This window comes from Ctenocephalides felis, unplaced genomic scaffold (genome assembly GCF_003426905.1).
Source record: "Ctenocephalides felis isolate EL2017-DRISC unplaced genomic scaffold, ASM342690v1 CF-g0.4_SCAFFOLD_01886, whole genome shotgun sequence".
In the NCBI taxonomy this organism is placed as follows: domain Eukaryota; kingdom Metazoa; phylum Arthropoda; class Insecta; order Siphonaptera; family Pulicidae; genus Ctenocephalides; species Ctenocephalides felis.
The window spans coordinates 2054081-2068295 of NW_020538040.1; the positions used below are offsets into that span (position 1 = coordinate 2054081).

Here is a 14215-nt window from a genome sequence, read left to right on the forward strand (position 1 = left end):
TTATTGTTATTTTTTATATTGACACATTTTAACAAAATAGAAATTTCAACACTTTTATTTGATTAAATACAATTTACATTAACAAAGTTTGTTATAATATTATTTAAATCGATCTTTTATCTCCATTATTTACATAAATTGTATTTTAAACAAAATATAACAGTTGAGACTTGACAGTTTTCAGTTGACAGTTGAAGCCATACAGACACATTTTAACAAAATAAAAATTTCAACACTTTTAATCCAATTTAATACAATTTATATTAACAAAATTTATTATAATTTTATTAAAATCGTTTTTTTATTGCCATTATCGGTATAAATCGTATTTTAATTACAATAAAACAGTTAAAACTTGACAGTTTTCTTTTGACATTTGACACTATCTTGGTTGACACAATATAAACAAAATTTTAGCACTTTTAATCTAATTTGATACAATTCTAAACAACATATTCATGAAAATGTCTTCTGAATATAAAATTAATTATTATATTTATTATGTATGTATTTTAATTACTATTAAACAGTTGAGACATGACAGTTTTCATTTGACAGTTTTTTTTTTTTTTTTTTTTTTTTTTTTTTTTGAACTCAGTTTTATTTAGCAATCAGAATACATAAAGATTCCTATGAGCTAAAATGACAAAATTTATGAGTGATGCCTAAGAAGAACTCCAATGAGAACTTCTCAGTTTTACAATTAGTATGATATATTAGACCTAATCTAAGACTAAGTCTAGGGGCCATTGTCGTTTCAACCTCCTAATGCCAAAAGGTTGAGTAACGTCAACTATAGAAGGATTCAAATGTGAGTCCAGTTTGCGCTTATATTTTTCTTTAACTTCTTTAAACGTTAATTGCACCGTTTTCATATTGAGGTCGCTGTGAATGGTCTCATTTGTCACGTACCACGGAGAATTAAGAATTGACAGTTGACGCCATGTTGACACATTTGCACAAAATTAAAATTTATCAACAAATTTTAAACAATTTAAAACAATTCCCACCAACAATCTCAATTACAATGTCTTCTAAACACAAAACAAATAATTTAATTCATTATTTTAATATTTTAATTTCAATCTATATTTGACAACAGCAAACGTCACATGCTGACACGCTGACATTAGCTCTTGTCCAAGAATAATCTTATACAATATGTTCGAATTGGATTTATAGATTTATTTATTTATTTTAGTGAATTTGGAAGTCGAAAATGGCCTCTAAAGGGGGCCCCATGGTCTTGGGGACTGATGGGACGGATTTTTTACACAGGCAACGCGTTGCTGCACAATATCAGATAAGGTAATAATAAAAAAATTCTAACCTCAAATTAAAAATGATATATTTAGGTAGAAAGGATTGGGTTTGGTTGTTAAATTGTGGTTTGTTTGTTTCATAAACTAAATACTCAGTTTGAGGCACTAATAATAAGTTGTGTTAGATACATGTTTTATGTTGAATATATTATTTTAAAGTATTTGTTTTATTTCAGTGCTCTGAATAAATCTAGATTGAAATATTGTATATTTTTCCACTATCTACTCTTCTTTGCGATGCTTGCAAAGCTTTCCGCAGACATCTTGGACAGACTGGATATTTTTATATTAGAAATCGAGGAATTAGAAATTCCAACGGTAAAAAATAATTATGAACTTATAATGATTTTTAAAGAAAAAGTTAGTTAAGATTCAACGTGTTCTTTTTCCAGCCTTTATGGTGGGAATACATCTGGTGCCTATCAGTCGTCCTATCTTTTGTTGGTCTGACAGCAGCCAGAAGAAACCGAGTAGCCCTGATGCAACGATACATGATAGGAATAGTCGTGCTGGGTTACTTGCCATTGTTATATTGTTTTATTTATTATTGTGGAGACGTTTTAGAGTATTTAGCTGAAGGACAAGACGCTGAGGACATTATTTTGTGGCAGGTAAGAAGTAAATATTGTATTGTACGGAACTCTGGTGCTTTGTAAGATCTTTGAGTATGATTTTTAAATTGCGCTTGTTGAGACCTTTTGTTTGATACTCCACATGCCTATATTTGATCTACTAAAGTTTTCTGCAACCCATTGGTCTACTTTTTATAATATCTCTGGTAACTTTTGAACCGTTTGTCCAAATTGAACGCAACATTCGAAAAATTTGTACTAATATAAATTATCTACAATATGTTATGATTTGTAACACTATAATAACTTGGTGTACACAAAAATTGTATAAATTTAAAATTATAAATTAAATACATGCTTTGTAAGGAATTCTATTGTATTCTACAGCATTTTGAGTATGATTTTTAGATAGTGCTCGCCGAGACCTTTCATTTGATACCCAACATGCATTTTTACTATTTGGAACATTTTGACCCACTGTACTGTATATAGTACGACGCGGTTCGTACTATATTCATTCATTTATTTATTAAAGTTCTTGTAACTTTCAAACCGGCCGTCCAATATCAATAACATATTAGAGAGATTTGTTCAAAAATATTTCATCTACCTAACATCATAAGTCGTACAGCTTTAATAACGCAAAAGAAAGTTAAAATTATGTCATTGTAATTTTATTGAATGTATAGTGTACGGAACCCTATTGGTTTTTTCAGTCTATAACTATGATATTCGTAAAGTGCTCGTCGAAACCTTTCATTTGATACCCCACATGCCATATTTGATGTGACAAAATTTTGCCCTTATATTAATGTTTTAAATTTTATGAGCGCTTGTCGTGTCGGCCGAGCCTAACACGACGCTTTCCCATACATTTTTTCTTAGGTTTGGGTACGCATGGTAAGCGTTAGTGAAATATTTTTAGTACAAATGTATATGAATAGTTTTATCATGAACTAAGTGGTTTTTAACCTCAAGGCAAGTTGCCTGAACGTTCCAATTTAATATTATTTAATTATTAATAATTATTTAATAATATTAGACATAGTAAATTCATATTAAATAATGTCAGAAACAAAACTTTTTTCGTATTTTCAAATCATTGTTTTTATTGCTTGTTAGTAGAGTCCCTTTTTTAATATTGTAGTACGAAATTAAAGTTTGCTCATCAGTAGTGTCGCTTTTTTTTCTTCTCAAGGATTATTACTACTTTGTTTGATTGTCAGTAGAGTCCTTTTTTTGTTTATATACTAATATTTCCTAATACAATTTTAGAAAATAAAAATTCTACCGACGAGCAAATTGGGAAAAAGTAAAAAAGCCCTGCTGACGAGCAAATTAGAAATCTTATTATAAAAGGAATTCTACTGACGATCTAAATAAGCAAAAAGTAATAAAATATCGTTTTAATAAGAATTCTACTGACGAGCAAATTAAGAAAAACAACGTTAAAAAGAACTCTACTGATGAGCAAATTAAGAAAAACAACGTTAAAAAGAACTCTACTGACGAGCAAATTTATAAATAAATGTAAAAGAATTCTACTGACGATTTGACAAACTAAATCTAAGAAAGGACTCTACTGACTTTTAAATATATATTTAAAAAGAACTCTACTGACGAGCAAATTATAAAAAACAAATTTAAAAAGGGACTCTACTGACAAGCAAATTTGGGAAATAAAATTAAAAAGAACTCTACTGATGAGCAAATTAAAAAAAATGCTAAAGAACTCTACTTACTATCAAATAAAGTATTAATAAATGATAAAAAGAACTCTACTGACGAGCAAATTGAGAAAAACAAATTTAAAAAGAACTCTACTGACGAGCAAATTAATTTCGAATTCGATTTCAAAAAAAAAAAAATAGTTGCCTAATTTAAACAAAATTGAAAATCGGTCCCGTACAGTCACAGTCTAAACGCATTTGCAAATAATTCTGTGCTACATTTTCACTTATACTGTGCTTAGCTTGGCGGCATTTTCACATTTCACTCTTTTCAAAAATTCAAGAAATGACCCAGACTAAGCACAGTCTAAGCGCCACTCTGGTACAAATGTTTACCCAAGTGCGTTTAGACTGTTTGTACTAGTACTTTTCCATTCCAATTTTGTGAGAACACTATTGAAAAATGTGAAAATACCGCCAAGCCAAGCACAGTATAAGTGAAAATGTCGCACAGAATTATTTGCAAATGTTGTTTAGACTGTGACTATACGAGAGCACTTTTCCAATTTTGAGCAAATTAGGCAACTATTTTTTTAGCAAAAATAATGAAGTTACAGTATTCGTAATAATATATTTGAAAACGTTTAAAATTTCTCGAATATTTCATTACGGTACGGGAAGTTCCAGCAATTTGCCTTAAGGCACGATGCCATACACCACTAGTTTTTTTTTTAACTCAAAATGTAATTTTTATAAATAATTTACATAAAATTTGAAAATTGCTCCAGTACCGTAACAATCTAAACACCCTTCCAAATAAATTTGTACCAGGTTGCTACTTAGACTGTGCCTAGTTTGGATCATTTTCCGATTTTTTTAAACTAAAAATAGCATTTCTATAATAATTTATATAAAATTTGAAAATTGCTCCAGAACAGTAACAGTCTAAACGCACCCGCAAATATATTTGTACCGGGATGTTACTTAGACTGTGATTAGACTGCCTCATTTTTCAATTTTTTCAATAATTTTCTCAAAATTAGAAAAGTGCACCCGTACAGTCACATTCCAAACGCACTCATGAAAACATTTGTACCGATTTGTCACTTAGACTGTGCCTCGCATGGGTAATTTTTCGATTTTTTTTTTAAACTCATTTATATAATTTACATACATTTTAAAAAGTGCTCCGGTGAAGTCACATTCTTAACACTTTTGCATAAATTTTTGTACCAGATTGCCACTTAGACTGTGCCGAGTTGGGTCATTTTTCGATTTTTTTTAACTCAAAATGTAATTTTTATAAATTATTTACATAAAATTTGAAAAGTGTTCCGATGAAGTAACAATCTAAACGCACTCGTGAAAACATTTGTACCAGGTTGTTACTTAGACTGTACATAGACAGGATTTTCTTTTTTTTTTCAATAATTTGTACAAAATAAAAAAGTGCTCCCGTAAAGTCACAATCTAAACGCACTCGTGAAAATATTTGTACCAGGCTGTCACTGAGACTGTGCTTAGCCTGGTTAATTTTCGTAATTTTTACTTCGAAATGGCATTTATTTATTTATTTATTCATAAGAAGCCGTAATCAATAATAATAAACTTTAAACTATTGAAAAATGTAAAAATGCCGCCAAGCAAAGAGCAGTATAAGCGAAAATGTCGCACAGAATTGTTTGCAAATGCGTTTAGACTGTGACTATGCGGGAGCACTTTTTCAATTTTGTGCAAATTAGGCAACTTAGGAATTTTTTTGAAATTGAATTCGAAATGAAATAACGATTGTTAATGTTTCCGGAGGTAAATTGATTCATTTATGATTAACATTTGATTTGTTCAGATATAACAAGATATTGCAAAAATAATGAAAGTTGCATTAGTATTTGTAATAATATATTTGAAAACGTTTAAAAATTCTCGAATATTTCATTACGGTACGGGAAGTTCCAGCAATTTGCCTTAAGGCACGATGCCATACACCACTAGTTGTAATTTAAATTAATAAAAAAATGTAAAAGAAAGTCTACTGACGAGTAAATTAAGAAAATATAATAAAAAGAACTCCCTTTTTCTTTCAGGGTTACCCTTACGGTTTGCTGTGGTACGGTTTTCTATTACTAGCAACGCAAGTACATTTCTTCTCGTTATACTTTGCCTGGAATTTGGTGACAGCTTGGAAGTCCAAGGGGCACGAAAAGCTGAATAAACGCTAAATAAACGCTAAATAGAAATATAAATATGTATATAGTTTACGCAATTTGAAGACAGGTATATTAATTAGATATATACTCATTGTTTAATTTTATTTCTGTTACGAGAAACTGCCATCGAGTTGTATTATAAAAGATTGTTTTATTTTGTTTATTGATTTGTTTATTTATTTATAAATGTAAGGAGTCACTTTACATGTACTTATATATATTTACATACAACTCGATAATGATGTTAAATATTATAAATATTTCTATATATGACAATTGGAATTTGAGAATAAAGCTCTCTTTATACAAACATAATATATATATTTATTACTTATAATCGACTGAATAATTATAGTCTATTGTAGATTAACACGATCCATATTGTTGAATCCACTGTTCATATTTTTCCACGTCACTTGCTGTCACTGATTTTTTGCAACGTGTAAGGGCTTCTTGAAAGTCCAATGTCGTTACAGGAAGATCGAATTCTTCACGTTTCATCCTTTTGATTTCTGATGGAGTCCTTCCTGATATGCGTTTACGCATTGACATCATTGAAGCATCCCTGGAAGGAATAATATAAAATAAATATACATACATTTAAAACAAAACATAGATTTGAATAATTCTAAAAATGATTTGAAGTGACGTGAAGTGAGAAGTTGGTTTCAGGATTTTTTCAACTGTCAATTTATATTTTGTAATGCAAATATATTATAAACATTGGATATGCATTAAATAGTATTTATACGTTTGTAAAGATGTTATAATTAATAATTAAATACTATTTCGACATTTAATAATAATAATTAACTTGGTATTGTTAACGTTGACAGTTTGGCGTCCGTTGTGAAGTTCGTTCTTAGTATTTATACAAATTTATATTTATTTCATGTTCTTTTTTAGTTTTTTGGTCTTAATAACTAATAATATCAATATCTTTTATATCATAAATATCCTATACAAGTTAAAATATATTATTAAAACTTATTATCATATTTGCAAAATCCTTTTTGTCAAAAGTATAAATTATTATCGATATAGTTTTCGTCTAGATATTGGTGACACTGCAAAAATAAGAACGTTGTTCGCCGGTGTTCGTTGAACGTCGTTGTCCAACGCGTAATGGCGGAATAAACATTGTTTTAGTAAATCAAGATATTTGCACGTTATTTGTGTTATTACAAAGTGCTCATGTGGTTTGTTTTATATATTAAAATGACTATAGTTGTTTAGTGAAGTGTTTGCTGTAAAATCTACGGTTCAATATTAACAGAAAGTGTTATTATAATAACAGAAATATTATTATTAAATTTAGGATCGCAACTGTCGGACACGCAATGGCGGAACAATAGTTGGTTTTAATAAACAAAGAATTTTGCAAGTGTATATTAAAATACAGTTTTCGTTGTGCATAATAAAATTAAGATTAATTTTTAGCGAAGTGTAGTCCGCTAAAATCTAATGTTTGTTGTTAATAGATAGTGTTTATGAATTAAATTCTAAAATTTTGCTATTAATCGAGTTTTTAAAGCAAGAATTTTGCAATAATGGCTTTGTTATGTAAGTGTAAAGTGTTTATGTGATTTGGGTACTGGAACATCTGATATATTTATATATATATATATATATATATATATATATATATTTGTTTTTACATTATCTTATTTCTTTATTATTGTTTTTTAATATCTTTTGTTATAAGATAATAAAATACATAAAAAGTGCAAATTAAGTGAGTCATAACATGTTTATTTTTATTGAAAGAGTAAAAGTTTGAATATTTAGGCATATTTATAATCAAAATATTGTGATTAATCCTCGATGTTGGAATTTAGAAAAATATTGGTAAGTAAGAATGTATACAATATATAATTTGATAATATATAAAATTTTTTTTATCATTTAATTTATTTATTATCATAATATTTTAATATCTAAAATATTTTCACTAAATGCTTTACCGAATAATATTATTTTTTCCGTAAATCGATAAAAATTAGATTTTAGCAAATTTATTTTATAAAGTACCAAAAAATGTCGAAACAATGGCAAATAAACTGCAAAGGGACTCTACTGACGAGCAAACTAAAATGATTCGAAAGGAAATTTGTGCGTCAGTAAAGTCCTCTTTACGATTTTATAAAATTTTGCTCGTCAATAGAGTCCCTTTTATATTTTATTTTTAATTTGCTTGTCAGTAGAGTCCCTTTCACGTTTTTTTTTATTCTTTTGTCAGTAGCCTTTTTTATGCTTCTTTCTGAAGTTGTTAGCCAGTAGAGTCCTTTTTAGGTTTTTTTTAATTTTTGCTCTTCAGTAGAGTCCTCTTTTACGATTTTTGTAAAATTTGCTCATCAGTAGAGTCCCTTTTACATTTTTTTACTTATTTTACATCTTTTCTAAATTAACTTATCAGTACAGATATTTGGACGTTTTTTTCTTGTTAGTAGAGTTTCTTTTGCATTTTATTCCTATTAAATAATTTGCTCGTCAGTAGAGTCCCAATTAATTTTTTTATTTTGCTAGTCAGTAGAGTCCCAATTATATTTTCTTCTAAATTTGCTTGTCAGTAAAATTTTCTAAATTTTTTTCTCAATTTGTCAGTAGAGTTCTTCGTACAATGCAACAAAACAACTTATTATAATTTGTATATAAAATGTTTTAAAATTACTGCATTTAATTTTGAACAATGTACCCAACACATGTGAAGTTGTACGCGGGTTAGTACTGTCAACTCTTGTTTTGACCGTTAACATTTGAATTTGAATTTTAATAAAATATTTGTTTTTTATCATTAACTATAACGTTTATATAACTATAACGTGAATAATTTTGTTCGAATCGTGGTAAATTGTTATATACAGATTTGTAGATAAATTTATTAGCTTTTTAACCATATATAATAATATGTATGTTGTAAAACAAATTTTAGCAATATAAACGTAAATATAAACAAATGTTACCAATGGCTAACTGAATTTTAAATTTTACATATTATTCACAATTAATTTTGTTCGAAAAGTTTTCAAACGTTATATACAGATTTGTAGATAATTTTATTATCTTTCTAACAATATATAATACTCTAATTCTATATAATAAAATAAACGTACAACCAATGAAACTAACATACATGTAGCAAATAACTTATTATAATTTGTATATAAAATGTTTTAAAATTACTGCATTTAATTTTGAACATTGTACCCAACAACATGAAGTTGTACGCGGTTCGGTACTGTCAACTCTTTTTTGACCGTTGATATTTGAATTTGAATTTACAATATAATATTTGTGTTTTATAATTAGCTATACCATTGAATTTTTTACAATATATAATAATGTATTGAACGAAATATTTATAAATGAAATAGTGTATAATTATTTACCTGCAAACATTGACAATATCAGCGGCTGTATATCCTTCCAAAAGATCACCGATAACATTCGAATCTGCGTCCATCGTTATGTCCTGCATGCATAAGTGTAAAAGGGCCGACCGGCTCTCGTCTTAAATTAATAAAAAACATTATATATATATATATATATATATATATATATATATATAATTAGAATATAGTTTATAATTACCATCGGGCAACCCTATATATACTCGTTTCTCAAATCGTCTTCGAAAAGCTTCGTCGATGTCCCAAGGATGATTAGTGGCGGCCAGAACCATTATTACTTTGTCATCGGGTCTGAAAATAAATAAATATTACATAATAATAAACTAGTGGTGTATGGCATCGTGTCTTAAAGCAAATTGCTGGAACTTCCCGTACCGTAATGAAATATTCGAGAAATTTTATACGTTTTCAAATATATTATAAAAAATACCGTAACTTTCATTATTTTTGCTATCTTGTTAAATCTGAACATAAAATTGAAAAAGTGCCCCTGTAAAGTCGAGTAAAAAGTGCCCCTGTATAAAAGAATAAAAAAAGGACTCTACTGACGAGCAAACTTTAATTTTTGATCAAGAAAATAATAAAAGACTCTACTGACGAGCAGATTTATTTTTAATCTGAAAGATTAAAAAAGGGACTCTACTGACGAGCAAACTTAATTTTGATCTAGAAAATAAAAAATGGTCTTTACTGACGAGCAAATTTAATTTTGATTTAGAATATAAAAAAGGAACTCTACTGACGAGCAAACTTAATTTTGATTTAGAATATATAAAAAAAGAACTCTACTGACGAGCAAACTTGTTTTTGATCTAGAAAATAGAAACAAATAATGTGTAGTAATATTAAATAGAAGAAACCTATTGAGAAGTATTATCTAAAAGCAATAAAAAGGACTCTACTGACGAGCGAATTCTTGAAACAATTAATGAGTAAAAATTTTGGACAACAAAAGAACTCTACTGACAAGCAATCTACAAGAAAGTAAAAAAATGAACTCTGCTGACGCTAAATCTCAATAATTATTTATCAAGTCATATTGATTGATGTTTTGGAAAGTTCAAGCAACTTGCCTTAAGGCATAATGTCCTATTATCTATCTATTTAAACTTAAATCTGTTTAAACAACCTATTGTTCAAATAGACTGAAATATATATGTTTCATATTTGAAACAACTCGAGAAAATAAATTGCGCAGTGTGACACATGCTTTATGGTAAAGCCGTTACCACACTTGCATTTTTATATATAGCGCATGAGAATAGTTTTGTATGAAACCGGATACATGTGTTGACGGCTTTAGCGTTTAAAGCTGTCTTCACACTTGGGATTTTGAATAAAATTTAATAAAACTTGAAATAAAATTGAAATTCTAATAAATTATTTTGCGTTTACAACTAATTATGTTTTATTATTATTAAATGAGCATATTATATCATTTTTCTCTATTTACCCTGTATGATTGAGCCCGTCCATTTGTATTAGCAATTCCGCCTTGAACCTCCTGCTGGCCTCGTGCTCCGAATCGGAGCCTCTAGCAGAACAAAGGGCGTCCATTTCGTCTATAAAAATGGTGCTGGGGGCATGCCAGCGGGCCATGTCGAACAGCAGGCGGACCTGGATAATAATTCATTTTAAATATTAGTTACCTAATTTACAAATTGATGTTATTTACCAGTTTTTCCGAGTCGCCTCTGTATTTAGATGTTAGGGTTGCTGATGACACGTTGAAGAAGGTGGTGCCACATTCGGTGGCCACTGCTTTGCCAGAAGGGTCTTTCCGGTTCCGGGGGGTCCTACCATGAGGACGCCCTTCCAGGGCCTTCTTATACCCTTGAAAAAGTCCGGCATGATGATAGGTAAGACCATAGCCTCCTGCAGCAGGGCCTTGGCTTCGTGCAAACCCGCCACTTTGTTCCACTGGATATCAGGGTTTCTCTGCAAAATGTCTTTTTCTATGGTGTCTACTAAATGGGGTTCGTAGCCTACTGCACTGAAAACCCTTCCACTAAAAAAAGAAAAAACAGAATTATATTTTATTATTGGAATGTTAAGCTGGTCTATTTCTGTGTAATAAACATGAAACGTCGATGTTAACTATAGTTTACATAATGATAAAGAATAAAAAAATTAAAAAGATCAAAATGGCGAGTCAACCAGTGCTCCTACCAGATTTTGGTTATTTGTAAAAGCACACCGTTAGATGGCGCCATAATTAATTATATTTTAACCATATTCCCGCCCGATGCGCAAGCATCTGTCATTGCATAAATTCTCATGTCATTTCACAGGCGGATAAAATTTTACAAAAATGTCAAAAACGTTAATATTTGTACGGAAATATAAAATTCTATAAATGTATACTTATAGCATATACTTTTAAGAATACTATACTAAAATTTCAACCCTTAACTATATATAGTACAGCCGGTATAGATTCTCAAAAACGAGAATATTTTATTTGCAAAGTGACTCCATAAGCGGATAAAATTTTAGAAATATGTCAAAAACTTTACTAATTTCTTAAAAAATAATAAAATTTAAGTATATACACTTATAGTATATACTTTTAGGAATATTATACTAAAATTCCAGCCCTTAACTATATATAATACAGACGATATAAATTTTAAAACTAGGCTATTGATATTTGAAGTTAATATGTACAAGACAAAGTTGAAGGTGACAAAATTTTATAAATTGTCAAAAAACTTAATAATTTGTTTGAAAGCGTAAAAATGTAAGTATGTACACTTATTGTATAATGAACTTAAATGAAACGTCGATGTTAACATGTCTCAGCCATGTTTATTGACAACTATTATTTTACATAATAATAAAGAATAAAATTGAAAGCTCAAAATGGCGGGTCAACCAAGGTCCTTACCAGATTTTGGTTATTTGTAAAAGCACACCGTTAGATGGCGACATAATTAATTATATTTTAATAATATCTCCCTTACCTCCGGACTAACCGATTTGAATGATTCAAAAAATATTGAAATGTTTTAAGAATAACAATTTGTTTAATTTTTTTACCTGTTGCACTCCCTTTCCTCCGGACTAACTTCAGGATCGGATGACACCGCGTTGTCTTCGGTCGAAGTCGCCTTTCTCAAAAGGGCCGGATTCCTTTGACAAGGGTGCAAGTTGGTGGATGTGGGGCTCGGCAGGGCCGTACTCGCTTTGCGTTCCTAAAAAAGTGAAAATATTGTTATGAATCGATGTTAATAGATTTGATTAACACAGACAATTCTTTGTTAAAAATTATCATATTTATATGTTGTCATAAATGAATTCTTCTTGTTTTTAACTTCTATTTTACATTTAAATTTGTTTGTCAGTAGAGTTCTTTTGTTGATTCCAACATTATATTTGGTAAAATTCTCGTTCATTCTTATATTTTAATATTAACTATCAAGAAAGTACAGTCTTTTTCTCTTATGTTTACAACAATATTTAATTAGCTCCTCAGTAGAGTCCTTTTTATCTTCCACACTTTTATTTAATTTACTTGGCGGTGAAAATCTTTTGTTTCTTTCAGTCCCTTTTCATCTATGTAGCTAGACAAATATTGAATTTGCTCGTTAGTAGAGTTTTTTTTAAATTATTTTATCTAGGTATTCAGTTTGCTCGTCAGTAGAGTTATTTTTATTGTTATTGCTTCATTGACGGTTTGTTAGTGGAGTCCTTTTTCGTTTTATAGATTGAATTCAATTTACTCATAAGTAGAGTTCCTGTATTATTGTCGATATTTATTATTATTATTATTTATTTAGTTTGCTCGCGAGTAAAGTCCCTTTTCTAATCCACCAAATTGATATTTATCTTGCTGTTTGTAGATTCTCTTATATTTTATCTAGATATTCAATTTTATCGTCAGTAAAGCTGTTTTTTAATGTTTTGTGTAGATATTTAATTTGCTCGTTAGTCGAGCTTCTTTCATATATTCTAGTATTAAGATTGCTCATAAGTAGAGTCTTTTTAGTTTGCTCGTCGGTAGAGTTTTATTTCATAATTTAAGTCTACATTCAGTATGCTCGTCAGTAGAGTCCTTTTTTGTAAATAATTTCTTATACATTCCAATTTGCTTGTCAGTAGAGTCTCTTTTCAATCTCCAAGATCTAGTTTAATTCTGCTTGTTAGTAGAGTCCCTTTTTTATTATTCTAAATCAAATTTTGAATTTGCTCGTCAGTAGGTCCCTTTTTTATTTTTTAAATCAAATTTTAATTTGCTCGTCAGTAGAGTTCCTTTTTTATTCTAATATTTATTTAGATTTAGTTTGCTCGTCAGTAGAGTCCCTTTTTTATTCTAATATCATTTAGATTTAGCTTGCTCGAAAGTAGAGTCGCTTTGTTTCTTCAAATTCATTATTAAACCTGCTCGTCAGTAGAGTCCTTTTTGTATACTCCTGCTCGTCAGTAGAGTCTCTTTTTTGACTATGATAAAAAACAATTGTCAAATCTATTTCTATTTTATTATTACCTTAGAGTGCCGCCCTCGCCCTTTCGATGCTCCTCGAAGGTCTGGCGGTGGTCAAACTGTGTCTGTGGTGGTGCAATGTGGTAACTCCATTATTACCATTATTACCATTACTACCGTACTACCGTTACTACATTACTACCGTTACTACCGGTATTTTGTTTAGTCCTAGAATGGATAGAAGCAGGGCCGGCTGTATTTCGGGGCCCTCTCCTGAGACTCGCAAACCCATTTGGTTTCCGTATGTTCGGTTTGGTGGGCGATGGCGAGTCTTTGGGGTTAATGTTGGGGTTGGTGTCGTGGCGGGGAGTCGGGTGACTTCTGGAAAAAAAGGATATTTGATTTAGATAAATAATTATTAGTGAAAACTGTGGAAGTGTTTATCTGTTGCTATGCGATCAGGCGTATTTTAATATAAACAATGCAAGATAGAATGTTATAAGAGAATCATTGAGAGTCTGTTATCGTAAGATTCTTTCGTGCTATGTTTATATGTTAAATACGCCTGATCGCAAATATATATATATATATATATATATATATATATATTA

At 29.6% G+C, this 14215-nt stretch overlaps 1 protein-coding gene and 1 pseudogene across 1 annotated transcript; one reads left to right on the forward strand and one right to left on the reverse strand.

The window, feature by feature from the left end:
- The first annotated feature begins 1018 nt into the window (after window positions 1-1018).
- Window positions 1019-5783, forward strand: LOC113378343 (protein jagunal-like). The gene is made up of 4 exons (XM_026618881.1): window positions 1019-1308; window positions 1499-1640; window positions 1715-1933; window positions 5649-5783. The coding sequence occupies exons 1-4, from the start codon at window positions 1220-1222 to the stop codon at window positions 5781-5783; spliced, it is 585 nt and encodes a 194-aa protein (XP_026474666.1). The 5' UTR covers window positions 1019-1219.
- Window positions 5784-6137: 354 nt separating this feature from the next.
- The window catches only part of LOC113378344, a 9717-nt pseudogene continuing 1639 nt past the window's right edge, over window positions 6138-14215 (reverse strand).

What these genes read in the sequence shown, in the direction of transcription:
- LOC113378343 (XM_026618881.1), top strand. Translation starts at nt 1,220, where the DNA reads ATGGCCTCTAAAGGGGGCCCCATGGTCTTGGGGACTGATGGGACGGAT. An exon ending in GCTGCACAATATCAGATAAG is followed by an intron (nt 1,309 to 1,498) that starts GTAATAATAAAA and finishes GTTTTATTTCAG; the next exon opens with TGCTCTGAATAAATCTAGAT. An exon ending in AGGAATTAGAAATTCCAACG is followed by an intron (nt 1,641 to 1,714) that starts GTAAAAAATAAT and finishes TTCTTTTTCCAG; the next exon opens with CCTTTATGGTGGGAATACAT.